The sequence below is a fragment of the Phaenicophaeus curvirostris genome, chromosome 1, assembly GCF_032191515.1.
Source record: "Phaenicophaeus curvirostris isolate KB17595 chromosome 1, BPBGC_Pcur_1.0, whole genome shotgun sequence".
Taxonomy (NCBI): domain Eukaryota; kingdom Metazoa; phylum Chordata; class Aves; order Cuculiformes; family Cuculidae; genus Phaenicophaeus; species Phaenicophaeus curvirostris.
The window spans coordinates 126,932,699-126,951,088 of NC_091392.1; the positions used below are offsets into that span (position 1 = coordinate 126,932,699).

At 40.1% G+C, this 18,390-nt stretch overlaps 1 protein-coding gene across 1 annotated transcript in view; it reads right to left on the minus strand.

Annotated features, from left to right (window-relative positions):
• The window catches only part of SMS (spermine synthase), a 52,191-nt gene that overhangs the window by 18,356 nt on the left and 15,445 nt on the right, over nt 1–18,390 (minus strand). The window contains exons 2-7 of the mRNA XM_069874214.1: nt 16,233–16,353; nt 6,344–6,437; nt 5,529–5,593; nt 2,742–2,917; nt 1,145–1,301; nt 123–210 (exon numbers count right to left, since the gene is read on the minus strand). Of these exons, the coding sequence (XP_069730315.1) occupies nt 123–210; nt 1,145–1,301; nt 2,742–2,917; nt 5,529–5,593; nt 6,344–6,437; nt 16,233–16,353 (701 nt within the window). The remainder of the gene's footprint in view (nt 1–122; nt 211–1,144; nt 1,302–2,741; nt 2,918–5,528; nt 5,594–6,343; nt 6,438–16,232; nt 16,354–18,390) is intronic.

Consider the following 18,390-nt stretch of genomic DNA (forward strand, 5'->3'; position numbering starts at 1 on the left):
CCTTCACAAAATAAAGAAAAAATCAGAAGACTATTCCCCAAACCTTTGCCAGAGCAGTCTTCCAGGCTAGGTTTAACTGTATTTGAAATACTACTTCTAACGAAAGAAAATCAACAAGTTACCTGATAACACTCTCCTTTGAGATTGTCTAAGACATCTCCACATGTTTTCCGCATGTATTTTTTACATCCGTCGATCACCATTTGGTCAATGTTTGAAGCTGGTTAAGGCATTCTACATTCCAGAAGTAATATAGGTAGCAACTGCTGTTTCTTCAAAAAGAAATTCTCAAAAAGGCAACACACAAAAGAATAGCAAGATGTGCATCTTGGTATACACACTGCAATAGCCAACCTTATGTATATGCCTCCAGATTTAGGAAATGATTATTTTTGTTTTTAACCAGTACTTCTGGTACCTTAGGTTACCATTACTGTGAAAGCTTGAAATGTGAACAATAGGATGGTGTATTTAAAAACCCCATAAAGCTAAATTACATTAGGAAACTTGAAACTGCATTTTTGAAATAATTATTTTGCAAAACAAAGGAATACCAAAACCTACAAAATTAAGTGCTTCATACGGCACTCGTGGTTTACAGTCGTTGTGTACATTACAAACTCTGTGAACTACTCAATACTGAAAACTTTATTTGTATCAGTGTTAAAAACAGCAAGAGTTGATCATTCTGCCACTGTAACAATTCACCAAGTCCTGACATTCCTGTTCATTAATCCTAACACGCAAGGAAGCTCTGTTTTTTTTCCCTAAAGAAAATTATTTTAAAAAAACAAAAAAAAACAAAAACAAATTGAAGGCAGAATTCAGCCCAAACCTCAGGCTCAGACTGGTCTTCTATTGTCAGAGAAGGTATCAGTCTGATGACAGAAGTGCTCCTTTCCAATTCTAGGTACATTGCTACTCTTGAGTTATACTACAAAGTACAAAATTGAAGGTGTGTGCTGCTAATGATACACAAATACCTAGTCAATGGGTCTAACCTAACAAAAAGATATTTCATTTTAGACCCTATCTCCTCATGCAAATCAGAACCTGACAGTTAACTGTGCTCAATGCTAAGACATCAGCAGAAAACACAAGCTGAAATATGTTGAAATGAATGATCCATCATTTGTCAAAGGATATCTCTACCATAGTAACCATCTTTGGCTTCAGTTTGACTATCTCATATAGTATACCTCCATCACCACCTCCTAGGATTAACACTTCTTTCCCAGTGTAGTCTTCCTTTCCACTGCCCATTATGGCTTGAGTATATGCCAGGTCACTCTCTGCCAGATCTGAAAGGGAGGAAAAAAAAAAAAAAAAAAAAGAGTTGGGACAGAAAGTTTACGTTGTTAATTATTGTCATTAGTTACTATTACTTTGCTATTAATCCAAAGGTGATAAAAAAACCAGACCTTATAGTGACCTTCCAATACCTCAAGGGGACCTACTGGAAAGCTGGGGGGGCATTGTTTACAAAGGCTTGTAGTGACAGGAACAGAGGCAATGGGTATAAACTGAAGAAGGGCAGATTTTGACTAGACATAAGGAATAATTTCTTCACTACAAGGGTGGTGAGGCACTGGCACAGGTTGCCCAGGGAAGTTGTTGCTGCCCCACCCTTGGAAGTGTTCAAGGCCAGGCTGGATGGGGCCTTGGGCAGCCTGGTCTGCCAGGATAGGTCTCTGAGCATGATGGGGGGATGAAGCTAGATGATCTTTAAGGTCCCTTCCAACCCAAACTATTCTATGATTCTAAGAACACTTTTCAGCTGCCATCTGCACAGAAGTCCCCCTGACAGCTACAGAAAGCTAACTGAAAGGTTAGAGTACTTCTGGTGATTTCAAAAAGCAAGCCAAATTTCTTAATTACTCTGCTATTTGAATGAAATTAGGTATTCTGCCCCTAGATAGCAAATTTTCTCATTTACCTCAGTACTCTTCAACTTAAGTACTGAGAGATTTTACAAAGCATGTTCCTCAATGCTGCCTGCTAGAAAATTTAGGCACTCTTATCTATCCAGCTGAATAGAAATGTGACTCATCTTCTCCCAAGTTCACTTTCCGAAATATAAAGATCAGTAGGCAGAGTACCACGTAAGGATCCTCCCATAAAGGCTGGGTCACTCTTCTGATTAACCTAAGAGATCAACTGAACATTTTGAAGAAGATAGTCAAAATATGTTTACCATCAAAGCAGCTAAATGAATTAAGATACAGTTGTGCTGTGTCTCACCAAGCAGGCAACTTCCTCTGATAATCAAGGAAGCAGCAGGATTATTGCCACCCAAACACACATCCCCAGCAGCTTCTATTTCTTCATATTTCTTTAGAATTCCACTGTATTTTGAAGACTGACAAAGTAGCTTATTTTACTGTCATAGAAGCCCTCAAGAGGTTGGACCAGCAAAAAGGCTGATATGAAAAAAAAGGAGTATAGTAAGCTCTGTTAGACTACATTGACTTCTCTTCTCCTGTGCTGCCTTCCACAGCAAAGGCTACAACTCCGGAAAAGGAAAACATCTTTTTTCATACTCTGGATGTTACGTTGGTCAGCCTTTCTGATTAGAATACTTTATATACGGAACAGATATACGGATACATGTATATGTGTAGATGCCTTCATCAGAACCATGACTCTTAGTAACTATCTATTAAACCTGTGCCACAGCAAGACAGAAAACAAAAATTTCCTACAATTTCACACAGAAGACCCTCAAGTTAGATGATACTTACTAACATCCCCACTGAGGATAAGAATGTTCCCAAACTGTTTTGAATGCAGAATTTTAATATTCTGAAAAGGTGAATCTTCATCATAAACAACTTCATCGATGTCATACTCCACTAGGCGCCCATCAGCTGTGGGCCAGTATCTATCAATGACACCACCTCTCAAAATGGCTGGCAATCTGACAAAGGAATAAGAAAAAAAAAAAGATTACAAAACATTTGAGAAAGAGGGATCTTCTTTAAAAAAATATACACGGCATCCTGCAAATTCACCATAATATATAAATACTGTTTACAAGAGGGATCTAAAACTTTGCAAGATTTACCATTCAATGGATTTAAGAAACCCATGAGCCATATGTTAAATATACATAAATTGCTAAGGCATGGATGAAATAAGTGACTGTTCTTTATGTACAACTTCTACAATGTGTCTGGATCTCTCTCTACCCTGAGAGAGGATTTACTTAACATACCAGCCTCAGCAGTAACTAGAAATGGACACAATACAAAAACAGAATGCAAACAAGCAAAAAAAAAAAACAACCAAAAAAAACCAACAAAAAAATAAACCAAAAAACCAAACACAACAAAACCTCTTCTGGCTTTCAGCTCAGCTAAGAATGCCAGAATGCCACTTCTTTGAGCTTAGTCAATCTCGCCCTTCAAAAGTGATACTGAGAGACATTTTAAATGAATATACAAAATTAACTATTATAGCATTTCACATCGAGCTAGGTCACCCTGCAGTGTATAAGCAGAATCCATGATATCAGCTGACAGTTTGCATTATTTTAAAGTAATGGTTCAAGCACCTGCATAGATTATTTTGGGTTTGTTGGCTAGGGATTTTTTTTGGTTGGTTGTTTTTTGTTTGGTGCTTTTCTAATTCCATATAGAATACCTTGGTTCAAACTAGTATTACACAGGTAAAGGCAAACTGTATTTGAAATGACAGTGAATGATTAAAATTAATGTATTTAGTTTTAAGCAAAATGTAAAGGCACAAAGTTAATCAGATTTCCCACATACGCTTCAGAGTTAAGGGTATTTTTTTATTAGAGCAGAAGACCAGACACAGACAAGCTTCTAAATTCACTAAAGACTTTCAGTAAACATTCCAGAACTATTTTCTGTCCCCCATGAACCACAAGATGGCAGCACACAGTGAGAGCAAGAGCATCTACTCACTGCATCCAGGCAGCAAAAAAGCAGGAACAACTTTTCCAGCAATAGTTATTTTAATGAAGCTGCAGGTGTGAAGCAAACACCAGAAGGACGCAGAACAAAAAAAAAAAAATTGAGGTGTGTGGAAAGATCTGTGCCAGACAGGCTGTTCGGGTAGGTTTACCTTCTGGTACAAAGGTAACCAAATTGATCCAGATCTCTTGGGGCAGGCTTTATTCTGACCCACTTTTAACAAGTTCCTACCCTATGGATTCCAATAACATTTCAGTATTAAAATATCCTCAGAGGGAGAGCTTCTCCCCCATATACACGTGATTATCTACATTTGCACTCGGTGTGCCAGGTAAGCCCTTACTAGGATGGAGTAAAGCAAGATAACTACCTCTGTGTTTTACATACAACACAAAAACCCCCACAACATTCAAGGTATTTCATCACTTTTCAAATGACTACTACTTTATTTGTGGTCACATATAGCCTTGTCTGCTATAGTACTGCTTAGCTGTTTTCCATTTTGTAGTTTCCTCCTTGGCTTTACTGAATCTTTTTTTTTTTACTTTTCCTGAACCATTTCTACTTCTGAGCACGTTCTTTAAAGCACCTGGTATATCTTCCAGCAAGTGCATGCCTGCAGTAAGTGCTCCCTGACTTTCAGGCACCACTCATGAATAGCCAGCCAGCTGCCAGGAAGACACCAACAGGAGCTGTGCCCTTCCAGACCACTGGCAAATCCCAGTGTGAATGCTGTTTCAGCAGCAGGCAACAAATCACAATTAGCATCCCTACAGTTTAATATACAACGTGGTATTTAAGCAAATCAAAATAAGAGAAGGCTTGCAAAGCCTCCCTCTCCTTTAGTTATTGGTTACATTAAAAAGTATTTGCTACAAAACACTCCCATCTTTTTGGCAGGACCCTACACACACAGGTTTCCTTGAGGTTTCTGTCAAGCATGGCCAAGCCCAGCTCCATGAGACACATCAGGCAAGCGCTGCGAGAGAAGCTGCTGCAGGAAACCACGTCAGATCAGGGCCTCCTCCATGTCCCTCGTCTCTGTTCCTTGCCCAAGCCATACTGCAGCTCTGTCCTCACCTGCCAAAGTCTTTCACTGATCCTTGACACACTCAGCTTAGTCTCGGAGCTGCATCAATACTAGACCCCAGTCCAGTAGTCACACTTCTGGGACCGACACTGGTCACCATCACCAACCCTGCTCACCTTCTCCGTAAGCTGTAGGATGTTAACCAAAGGGTAAAGCTGATGCTGTGGCCTATCCCTTGCCACTCTCATCTCCCCAGCCCTTTCAGAGCTGTTTGCTCTTGCTTACTGGCTGCATTGTCTCCCACCATTTCATAAGATAGCAGCAAATTAAAGAAGTAATCATTGCACAAAGTAGCAATACTGAAGATTAAACTTTTAACAAAATAAGAAACCTCACAGTAGTTTCAATTCTGCACTTAAACAATTATAACTGTTGGGGAAAGCACACATGCATAAATTCATACTCCAGGCTATTCACTACAGCCCTGAGAAGCAAAATTTGCTTGTTATTTTAGCAACTATGCAGACAAGCCACATACAGAAGTAGATGTAAGTACTTACCGTTTCACCCTCTTTATATTGCCATGAAACAATTCTTTCATTCTTTCTTCTACCTTGTTTAGAAGCTGAAAAAAATAGAAAAGGAGATGTGGAATGTATTAGTCAAATCAGGCTACTTGGAAGGCAATAAGAAATAGCACCTGGACTAAAAGGTTTTGAAATGGAACATTAGAGGCCTATGAGTAACAGCTGGTCACCTCAGCCTCATTGCCAGCAAGAATGTGTATATTCCAGCCGCTCTCATCACTGTGTTTAGCTGTCCTCCAGGAAAACAAAGCCAGACCTTTCAGGCACAGCTGAAGGGGGAATAGGAGAACACTCTAAGGTTTCATTCCCACCAAAGCAGCAGCCCGTTCCTCTGCAATATCCATTTTCTGAAGCTTCCATATCAGGGAAGATGAACTTATTTTTCTCTGTGGGGAAGTAGTTTTGAATACAGCAGGTCCCCATTTCTCAGATTAAAGAAGGAAAAAGGCATACACTTATACAGCAAGTCACAATTTGAGCATCACTTCTCCCTCACTGTCCTGGGTATCTGAAGAGACCTGAGCTCTGACCAAGGCTGCTATGTCTTTACAACTATTACAGCAAAGAACAAGGCCCAGGACAGGCAAGAGCATGTGTGTGCATGCACACACGCTCATATGTATATACAACTACAACCACCATTAACACTCCTCATCTGTAAGCATTCAGGTGATTTGAACTAAATTTGATATTTATAAGTCTTTTACCAAGATATGCTTCAATAGACTTGAAGAAAGCAGGCTCCCCATGTAGTCTGACATGCCTAGTAAGGCAAGTGTCACTCATACCTGATCAGCTTCCTCTCTTCCTTTCACATGATCATTGTAGCTCTGCAGATCCACCAGCACTAATCCATGAGGGTGAATTCTCAAATTAGCAAAACTACAAAACAAAGAGACACAACAATGACTATTTTATTACCAAGAATCAGAGTGAGGGGAAAAAAAAGTCTGAAATTAGTAAATTCATAATGCACATTTCTTATTCCAGATGTCTGTATCTGTTGGTAGTGCCAGCTGCGTTCTTCCTCTACAAGTCACTAAACAGTAAACAAATTTTCAAGAGCATGCCAGTCACTATAAAAGAAACAAAAACAGCAGGCAACAAGACAGTGAAATGCAGTGTTTAAATGAAGACAGCTACGGCATAAGGGTAATACATACTGCCTACTAGTCTCAGCTCTATAAAAAGGGCCTGCCTGAGTACGTGTGTTGTATTGATTTTGTTTGGCTTTGTTTAATTGAAATCAAGCCTCAACAAAACAAGATACCTTCCTTCCAGTCTATCTTCTGTCTCACTTCTTATTGTTAATTTGGTTTTTTAAACTTCATAGCAACTATTCACTGAGATATTGTTCACATTCAAAGCTGAATTAAAATTCATAAATGAGGAACAATGCATCTTGGAGCAACCATGGCTTTGACTGGCAAAAAATTACAGCAGCAAATTCTCACTGATGAATACAGACACAAGACAGACAGAACTCCTGCTGTATATTGTGCTTATTACAGGAGCATATAAAAACCAAAAGAACAAGGCTTCACCATAACCAGCTGCTGGGTGGATGCATAGAGCACCTCCAAGAACTTGCAATAAACAAAACAGGAAACAAGGACTATGGAAACATACAATAAAATAAAAACAGAGTAGCAGCAGAGACTGTCTTCTCCTCTCCTTAGTATGGAAAGGCTGAGAAAGGGAAAGGCTACAAGGGGTTTATGTAAAGGAAGGGAGGAGAAAGGGGCTGAAAGAAGGAGGGCAGGGGGTGGGAGGACATGGAGGACACATACCAGAAACAGCCAGGCAAAGAAAGAAGGGTATTCAGGGATGGAAATTCATTAGTTCAACACAAAGCCCAGATAAAGCTATACAGAGTTCTCCAAATGGCCCTTTCTTTGCCTGTCTGCTCCTATCACCCCACTCAGCCTCAACTCTTGTTGAGCCAAGAAGTTCAGGTGACCTTCACTTACACCTAACCTTTTTTCTCCCTTACAGAGCTCCCTTCCTAAATGTCAGCTTCAACATGAACACCAGTTCTCTTGGGATAGCAGGGTCAGCAAAATCCCTTAGCTGCAATCAAAAGGAAAATCCTTCATATTCTGTCAGTACTATCTAAAGATTATAATATCTGGTAACCATAAAATGATCAAATGATGAAATTGACTGACGTGACTCAAAAATAAATACACTCTTGCTGGCTTTTGACAGCAATGATCTGTAGCTGTGGTGTATTTACAGCTGACAGAAACCAGAGTACCGTCCACTTCTATTCAAAGGATGAGTCTGGCACGTCCCAGGCTTGCCTGAAGACTTTAGGCACAGGTCTCGTCTTCAAGAGTAAAGGTGTTTCTACACAATATGCACATGCTGCCCCCGTTTCCACCTCTCCAGTGCCTGCAGATTAATACAACCTTTTACAGGCCCTCCCTACATCTCAGTGATTGTCCACTAGGTGTCCTCCCAACAAAGGCCTTTGATGAGGGACCAGAAAACGCCTGTAATTCCAATGGCCATTACCAAACCCACAGAACAGCCTTAAAATATACATTCCTCACACACCAGGAAATTACCCGCGCATAAAACAAAACACACTGTTTTACCATGATGAAAGGATGAATAAAAAAAAAAAATTAGTCAAGGAGTAAATAAAGATGGGGGGGTTACTCCTGTTTTAACTACTCCAGAGACCATACTCATGAGCTAATTAGAAAAATAAAAGTGCGCTTTCATTATCAGAGACATTTCTAAGGCAGCTTATTTGCTTCTCTTGTAGTAGCTATATAAGAAAGTGTTTAGGGAAAACAAACAAACTCATTTCTTCACGATGAGGGTGGCGAGACATGGCTACAGGTTGCCCAGGGAAGTTGTGGCTGCCCCATCCCTGGAGGTGTTCAAGACCAGGTTGGATGGGGCCTTGGGCAGCCTGGGCTGGTGGGAGGTGTCCCTGCCCATGGCACAGGGGTGGAGTGGGTTGAAACTAGACGATCTTTCCAACCCAACCCTTTCAACTCTAACCATCCTATGATTCTACTGTACTCCTGCCAAAACCAAAGCAGAGGAGAGGAAGGTATTCTGAACTTCGGCAGGTAAGCACTTCAGCTGTATATTTTTAGGATGCTGTGTCCCACTACCCCACACACTAGTGACTGACATAGGTCAGTACTTTTGATACTTGGGCCATTTCATACTTCACATAGTGACCACAACATCTTACAGCTTCTACCACTACCACTAACACACAAGTAGGGCCACTAAAAAAAAAAAAAATTAAAAAAGAGCAGGAGACATACTCCCTTACCCTCTGCAGAGCTTCAGAGTTTTTAAACACTTCTCTCTATGACCTTATAACCCCCTGAACCAAAGGGACAAATCGGTTGCATACATCTCCTACAGTCTCCTGCTACTCGGCATAGAGGGAATAACTACTGAGAACAGGTTTGAAGAAAATTGTACCAGGATTGCTTATATAATTTTCATGTCAGTAAGAGCTAATTTAGTAATGTGCCTAACATAATAGGAAAAAAATGGTCAGGCGTAGGTATAAGAACAAGCAGCTTTATCATAAGATTCCAGAAGATAGGTTTTAATGCATTTTGTTTGGGTTTTTTGGATTTTTTTTTTTTTTTTAATTAAAGACAAAAAAAAAGCAGAGCTTGCTAGATGGAGGCACTGGTCACTCCAGTAGATTTTGGATGCAACAATGCCCAGTGAAATGAGACATTCCTAGTAAGGTCAATAGACCAGCTCCATGCCCTCAGAACTGTGGCACTACAGACAGAACACAATTTGCAGCTCAGAGAGCACAGATAGTAAGTTCTGGCACAGTCCCAAAAATATTTGCACTGTCAGAAAAACTTTTTATCATTTATTCCCATACTCAAGGGTTTGCCACTAACACAAACAAGCAACAGAGTGTCTCATGACTTGAGTTCCCTTTTGAACTCCCTTCCTACAAGACAGTCATCATAAGACTTGACAGCTGACACTGTCCTCACTTTTCCCGTGACTGCATGAAATACTTTCTCAGTACAATGTTAGTGCCTTTGCTTTGGGGTCTTTTTTTATATGAGACAAGGAGAGGCAGAGAGAAGGGTTGCTCTTAAAAGCACAACCATGCAACTTCCAACTTACTGTAAGTGATATGACAGCATTAGAATACAGAGATAGTAATGCTGCAGATCCATCATTCATTTTGTCAAGCTGTTACCTCTGCTGGAATAGCAGGTTCTTGACACCGGAGGGAGAATGGGAGAATATAGATGGAAGGCAGGCACCAGGCTGGAACAGTTTAGTAGGGCAAAAACGCATGTTCAGACCACCTGGCTGATAATACTAGCTAGTTAATTTATGGTAAGCAATCAACTTTGAAAGAAATCGAAAATTCTTGAAGAGGCTGATACAGATCCAGATTGGTTATACCTTCGTTAAGAGTCACTTGGTTGGAAATAAACACCCAAAATACGCCAAAATGCCTATGAAAGACTTAAACATGCAACAAATAGTACAAGTGTACATTCAGAAATTTGCCCAGACTAGTAGCATTACAACAACAGCAGCAGGTCAAGGCTGAACACACAAAAGACTTACTGGCTTTGATTAGCAGAGAGCAAAGGCTATGCTGGCTTTTGTTACTTCATACTTGTCTGCTTGGCAGAACTCACGTAAATACAGGTTTTCAGTAGCAGCTGCTCGAACAGCATTTAGAGGGAGGATTTTTAAGAACCATGATAACACAGTTTGTTTTCTATGAAATTTGTAGAGGTTACTTTACACTCCTAATGAGGGGGGGAAAAAACTGAAATAAATTAAGTTTTCTTCAAAAGTCTCCCCTTCTACATTTTGTTTTAATGAAAAAATTTAATTCCCATTTTCAAAATAAAGCTAGCATATCTTTGGTGTGTGCTCACAGTACTTTCATAAAAGCAACGACAGAAAAAAAAGCTCAGCAAAGGATGTTCTCCTTTCCACTGGGCAACAAAATCTGCACATGAAAAGCAGCCCCCACAGTAACAAGGCCCCACTCCTTCCCAACCTCTTCTAGGGCAGCACTCAAGTTTTTGTGCTTGCATGCAAAGGAGTCTCAACTGACAGAAACAATTCTATTCAGTACTCCATCTTGCCACTTAACAACAGGGAAGATCAGGTGTTAATATTTAAATTCTAACTGCACAAGTCAAAAAGTAACCAAAACAGAGGGTTTGGATAAGCATCCTCTTTACTGATAAAGAACCAGAAACAGAGAGGATAAACACATTCTAAGCCAAAACATCTATCCTGCCTTAGTTACTTGTATTGAGAAGTAAGAAACATTGGAAACCTGCATATCTGAGGAAGAGTTTTCACCACCACTATTCACTCAGGGAATAAAACTGGGTAGACAGACAGGTACCTACAAACTCCTCTCCAGGACAGTTCAAACACTTGAAAAACATCTTGCCCATAAAAGCAGCATTTTACTCAGAAGAGAAAACATTAAAACGTGCTTATACTAGGAAATCCCAAAATAAAAAAAAAAAAAATCACCATATTGTTTAAATCCAATTCTTCAGCCCATTTTTGCACTGAGTAACTCCATAAATAAACTACTATATTTTAGCTTGAAACAAAGAGTTGAGGCATGTTCATCTGTTCCTTTAAAATACACTGAGTAGCATACAAAACGGTTAGGAACATTCTAACAGAGAAGAAAAAGTGGAAATACCCACTCTTCATGATGCTAACATAGAATAGTTTGGGTTGGAAGGGACCTTAAAGATCATAATCTCTGTGACATACAAACCAACTTCAATCAGGTGAATCTTGCACTGTTGTGAACAGTGAAGTTAAATGCCAGTAGGATTACACTTCTGTAAACAAGAATTCAGACAAAACACATTGAAAGTGGATGCATATACAAGGAAGGTCAAAAGTTTTTCCTGAAGGACAGCCTTCTACTACAGAAACAGTGACTAAGTTCCAGGTTTTGTGGGTTTTTAAAGAACTTTCAGGTGGAACATGACAAAAGAAGGAATGTGGATGCATTAAAAAATCCTGGTAGCTGTATGTATCTGAATAATAGCATCACTGCTTATAAGCAAGAATTACAATATAGTATTAGTTGAAAAGATACTTAATTTCTGGGTTTTAGGTTTAATAATTTTCTCCTTACCCTAGTTTCATTTAATAGCTTTCAGAAATTTAAGATATACTGAGCCCTATGACTGTGCAGAGTACTATATACATTGAGATAAAAATAGATAGGCATGTTAAGTTGTTAACTGTCCAGTCTAAGCTAGAGTAAGTGACACCTCAGTAAAAACAGGTGCTTAAGGTGACCCAGAAAACAGTCTGGAAATGATCTGGAAGACTGTTGAGGTCCCAAAACTAGAGACTGAGCTTCTCTCCTGCGTGTGCTAGTGTTCCCAACCTGGGGATGGGGATACAGTAGCATGCAAATCCATTCCCACCATGACAGACAAGGACTTGAGTGGCTCAAGTGAGCCATTTCCTGACCAGCTCTCAAGCCTTCTGTTGACAACCCCACCAGTAAATGCTTTCAGCTGAACTTCCCTCAATTAGGTCCTTTGTCAGTGGAAATCACAAAGTAAATGGACCAGGTGGAGTTGGACATGTGACTTTTGCTTGTTTAACTTCAGACAAAGGAGAACAGGGATCTGTTGCTTTGGTAATGACAACAGGAAAGCATGGCTTAATCCCCCAAATCGGCTCCAATTCATTTAACAACAGCCCTCCACAGGGTTGTTCACATGGTATCTTTGTCGAAGATAATGGTTTGTCAACAGCAGTGCCCACTATTCAACAATCTGTAAGTAGCACGGGGACCCTGGAGGCTATAAAGGTTATCTCTGCAGACTTGGGATCACAGACACTGTTTAGCGAGACATTATCTCATCTCAAACACTTTTTCCTGGGATTAGTGCCCAGCTTGTTACCTCAGCTGTGCATCTTTGTCTTGAAATGGCTCAGTCACCTCTGGCCGGTTAAAAATGTGTTTGTATGTGCATATTCACAAAAGCTCTACTCACATACAGCACCAACTCATCCATCTTTCATCCTGGGGAATGTTTGTGCCGCCCAGTAACACCCAGACATCCTTACAAGGAATTGCTCATGACTTATCCACCCTTCATGACATTTTTCTGGGTTTTACTACAAGATATTTTATTTCCAGAATTAAACTGTTTTACAGGGAATGAAGACAAAAACTCTACATGCCTTAGCTAATTTCTTACCAGTTCAGTCAGATTTTTTTTTAATTAGCATAAAAATCTTATAATTTGGGTCTTTAAAATAAAGTGCAGCCATACAATTGCTAGCATTACAATAGAGACTATAATCATTTCTTAACACTCACGAAGTGTGTGTCCATTTTGCAGCGTTTCTTTAACTGTCCAGTCTACCAGCTTTAAAGTGTTCACATCCTTATTTGCTTCAGTTAACTGAAGCTACATCATCTAACGTTAACAGGAATGTGCCATTTAAAGCTGCTTTAAAAAAGTACACACCTTCTTTAAATGATGTGAAAATTCAAGTAAACAAAACTGCTGAGGTCCCAGAAGGTTCTCCTGCATATGCTGCTGTTCCCCAACTCAGTGTTGAATGTGGCTAGCAAAGCACTGACACCAATACAGACAATAAATTGTCTGGCTAGAGTGAATCATTTCCAGGGAAGATATATCCAGTACACACTGGATTTAAGACAGCAATGAGTATACTAAAAAAGAAAGCAACAGCCATTCTTTTTGATTTGTTTGACACCACACCAGAAAAAAAAAAAACAAACAGCCACTTGCAAAGTAAACAATCTCCTCTTAATATTCCACTCTTCGTGTGCTCATTCTTCAGTTTTGAGGTGGTATCACAAACTGAAATTCCTTATTGTGTTTAGGGTGCTCTCCAGGATAAACAAGTTCAACTACTTCCAGACCAATTTTTATTAGAACTTTGACAATTTATTTCCCAGGGTTAATAGTCTGAGTTAGCAAATAATTGTGTACAAATATCAGTTCAAAAATTTAACATTAAAGCAATAAGAATAACTTGACATTTAAACCAAGCTCAACTAAAACTTTGACAGTTAACCATGTTTCTGATATGGAGCCCATTCACAGCTGGGGCAGTGACTCAGATGGTGAAGCATCATACACATTGGTGAAACAAGGAGAGGCAAAGCTGTAGCACCTGCAGACTTACAGGGAGAAGGCGACTTCTCCATTTGACTGCTAAAACACAAACATGTCAAATGGAGAGTGACAGAGCAAGCCAACCAGCCTATCAGGTAAGGCAAACAATGGTGCTGCGGACTCATGTCTTGGACATCACAGTACTCAGGGTATCTTTAAGTCCACATTTTCCTGAAACTCTATATTCTCTATCATATTTCTCACTGCAACTTGGTAAGACGAACAGTGTTGGTCCTAGAGATGCCTAGTTTATGATGCTATTAAACATATGAGAACTGATACCTGACTAAATTGGTTGCACTCAGCCTGTAGGGCTCAAGGAGCCCAACTCCCCCCAGAGATCAGGCAGGCCACATCCTTGTTTACACCATTTAGCCCCAGCTCTTCCTGGGGCCCACACAGTATTCCTGTGGTTTCAGGACAGTGACATTTCTCTCTCAACCCATCACTGACTGCCATATCAAAGCATCTGAAATGACAGAAGGCCTCTGCTACAGCTACTAGGGAAGTATTTTACATCAAGCTGACAGTACATGCCCCTGAGTGTGGTATGAGGGTTGTGAGAGGAGCGAGGCTACTTGTTACAACTGCATGACAACAGAAGCTGCCCAAGCTGTGCACCCTTATCAACACTGCCCTTTTTGGAGGGAATTCTGGAAGAAACCAACCCAACACCCTGCCAGCTGACAAGCTATTGGTGTAGCCCTGAAGAAGTCCAGGAAACAAGCCAGCAGTCTGCAGCAGTATAGACGTCCAAGAGACTGTTATTGCTCCATAGCTTTTTTACTTAGTATAGTAAAGACTGGGAAGAGATATCTAGAACCCAGACCCACCATGACAGATCTGCCCTTCTGTCCTTGAAGAAAAGCCACTAGGCCCACCTCTCCATACTCACAGTAAGAGTATTGTGAACTACCTTCAGGTGCAAAAGCTTAAGCAGCATTTAGCATCACAGTGAAAGGCTGGATGACTGCAAGTGTCACACTGCTGGACAGCACAAGATCAACAACAGTAAAACACAACAAAGAACCTTTAGGAATCGGTATGAATGCTCAGCAATTGATAAAGCAATGGGCTTTCAGGGAACAGCATACAGTTCTCCCCACTTCCCCCTCCCATGCTATTTACTTGATAGCCCAGAAAAGCACTCAAACTGACTGAAGGTAGATTTCATTGCAAGTTCTCCAATATATTGAATTCCCACTGACTGAAGGTAGATTTCATTGCAAGTTCTCCAATATATTGAATTCCCAAGCCTGTACTCAGAACAAGGATATACCCATAGGGGCTCTGCTCTACCATGGAAGCTGATAACTTGACCAAATTTCTTCTGTTACCATGAGGGCACAGGTACGTCATTCCCATTAATTTCTCCCCACCTATCCTACACAGACACGTCAACTTTGCACCCTACCCCCTCCCCCACCCAACTTCAAGCATTCATTAGTGTTATACTCCAGCATGTGAGGAAGGGAGCGGAATCTGCAACAGGCATTTTCAGTTGACAGTGTAGCAAGAGAAATCAAGTTAGCTACTTTAAAAATGTAGAGTTTTTATAAGGACCTTACTCAGAGATGCTTCTAGGCACCAGTTATCTCACAGATTTTCCTTCTGGAGATAGTGCTTCTTTCATTGTAGGGAGAGCTTAAAAAGTCCGTAGGCAGTTCTCATGTTAGCAGTATGGCCTACTGAGCTGCTTACCAAGACACCCAGGAGAAGAGAGCCAACAAATTAAACCTTATTTAGCTTAACTTCAATCCTAAAGAACACTGATGTAAGCAGAGATTTCAAAAAGAACAAAAGCAGCAACTGCCACAATAGATGGCAGGACAAGCAACTGAATAACTGGAAACAAAGTGCAACAAAATTATGGCAGCTACTAATAAATAGGCCGGATAAATGTATATTGTAATTAACTAACCCTAACACTATAAAGCAGCTTCAGGAAATAAAGAGAACAGGGTTTTGTTTATCAGTTTATCCCAGCAGATTCTGCTTATATGAGCACCACTAATGACACTAACCACCTCTGTCATGCTGTTTAGCAGATGCTTCAGAATTTGAAGTGCATAATAAAGTGTTTAAAAGCACATACAAGACAGGGATAGAGAGTTTTCATCACTCACATGCTAAGGTTACACTTGAACATATTTAGAAATATTCCATCATCAGATGAATCACAAATACATTTAACTGACTTGAGTTGTCCTGCATATGGAAGGACTGGCCCTGAGACCAAGACACCATGCAATGTTACTGCACCAACACAGCTCAGATTAACCAATTCAACTGTTCAGATTGCCAAACTGCAAGATGATATAGACAAGACTGTCATCAGTATTCTGCTTTATTTTAGTTGCTTCACACACAAAGCTGTTAAGAGAACACACTGCCCTACCCGCACCTCAGAAGGGGACACAATACGGGGACAAAAAATATTCGCAGAACAAGACAGAAGGGACAATCTATAGGAATGAAAAGAAAATCCACTCACCTGCCATTTTTTTTAATGTAGGTTGCTAGATAGCCATGGTCTTCCCAATTATGAACTGTTTCTGTCATTCCCTGCTCCTGAAAAATGGGCTGTAGAGCTTTAAGAACGGCATTGCAATCAGCTGCAAGATTAAAAGAAAAAAATATTGGTAAGGATTTTCCACTTAAATCAGTTCTGCCTTTTCTTTTTAGGCTGGACAGCTTTTGCTGGCAGCCTGGCAAATTTTTCCTTTGGTTTCCATCTGAAAGAAGAACAGCTTTCATGTACCTTTCCCCTCTCCCACCCTACACTCCCAGAGATATTCCTCAGTACAAGGGGATTCAAACGTGTTTTTTTTTTTTTTAAAATCAACCTTTGCTCTTGACCAAAAGTGTTTATCTACAGTAGATGCAGTAAGTGTACTTTTATCATGCTACTATTAGTCACTTACACTACCACAGTCCAAGCAAGTCCTTACTCATGTACTTACTTTTAAAATCATCCAAAACACACATGGCCCCAGAAAGAAATCACAGCACTGACAAGAAACTTTGTAGTTTTCCTGTCTTACAGCTCAGGATTTTTTTAAAGGCCCTGAAAACTAGACAGGGCAAACTACAGTATCCACTCTGCCCCACAAACAGCATTTGTCCAACATCTAGGACAGGGAAAGGCCCCAGATCAAGTTTCCATGATGCTACAGAAAAGACCTCTCACTCAGAAAAGCCTATAAAAATTCACTTGGAATTAACTGAAGAAGTTACTCTGGTGACTAGTGATTATCTTCACAAGCAAGGTGGTTATTTTTCTATTAAGGTATATCTTCTGTCATGAACTGCTGGTTTCAGAAGCCTCAAGTTTGCTTTACACGTTATTTAAAAAAAAAAAACTACAAAAAACCCACAAAACTAATCTTCATTACAGCTGCCTTAGATGCTTCATTCAAGAAAAAGGTCACAAGTTTTGTCAGTCGATTTTGGCATTGACAAGGCGAGTTAGTGGAGGATGCTGGTAAAGCTGCACCTACCAGAATGGGAATAAAACTGGGAAGACAGTCGTACCAGTAAGTATCAGTGAGAAGGCCAAAAAAAGAACATTAATCTACAGGCTGTCCTAGTGGGGCAAGTATCATTTATGCTTCACAATCCAAAAACTAAGCCACAATGGTCATGCAGCTTGTCAATAATGTAAGCAGGATTTAGAGTCTCCCCAGGGAAACCACCTGGCAGAGCCACACCTTGGAGGCAGAGTTTATAACCAAATGCTTATAACACCACACATCATTCCCCTTGTCCCAGCTTAAGGGTTTACTCCCAAGGTAGTTGTTCTGTTTTGCTCCCTGCTGCCAAATGCATATACCTTAGAAACCAGTAAGTGCAGCCTGCAAATTTAATCACTGATAGCTTCCAGAATGTTACTGATCTGTACAACCTTTAAACAAATAAGCAACAAAAAATAATCTATATCAAGTAAATTGAAATTCAGCTCATTTATCATCTCTACGCAAGTTTGCAGTAGACCAAGCTGAAAACCTGATTACCTACAGTGTCCATTTGCCCATCTATAAAGCCTAGATTCAATTACCCCTTTACATTTTAACCAGACAGAAGAAAAAAACCCCAAAACAAACAGAGATAAAGCATTTACTTTACTTTTCCTTCAACACAAAGTCAAGAACAAACCAATTCCCTAATATCTTGGGGCAAAGGTTTTCAATGAAAGCAGAAAGACCTTGCTTCTTACTATGCATACTATTTGATCTTGAATGCACATTCCAAGATAAATATTTACTTATCACCTTCTGCACCTTACTCAACTCCCCACGCTGCAAGTTATAGGAAAACAGAACCAACAAAATGCAAGTTCTGTTGGACAACAGGGAAGGATTTAATTGCTGGCTCCATCTCCAATGGTAGCACTATTGACAATTTTTGTCATGACCCCCATAGTTCACTAACACTACAAATGTTGTTTGTAGTGTTCCTTCCTTCCTTACCTTCCTGTCAAAACCTGTCTCATTTGTACCACCACATTTTTACACCTCCTACCTAGCATCAGTCAGGCTCCATCATGGCACAGGGAATACCTAAAGCTCAGAGTATAGAGTTTATCTACCCAGGAACCATGGTTTCAGTAGTAGTAAGTGGACCAAAAATCAAGTCAACATGGTTTTGGGACA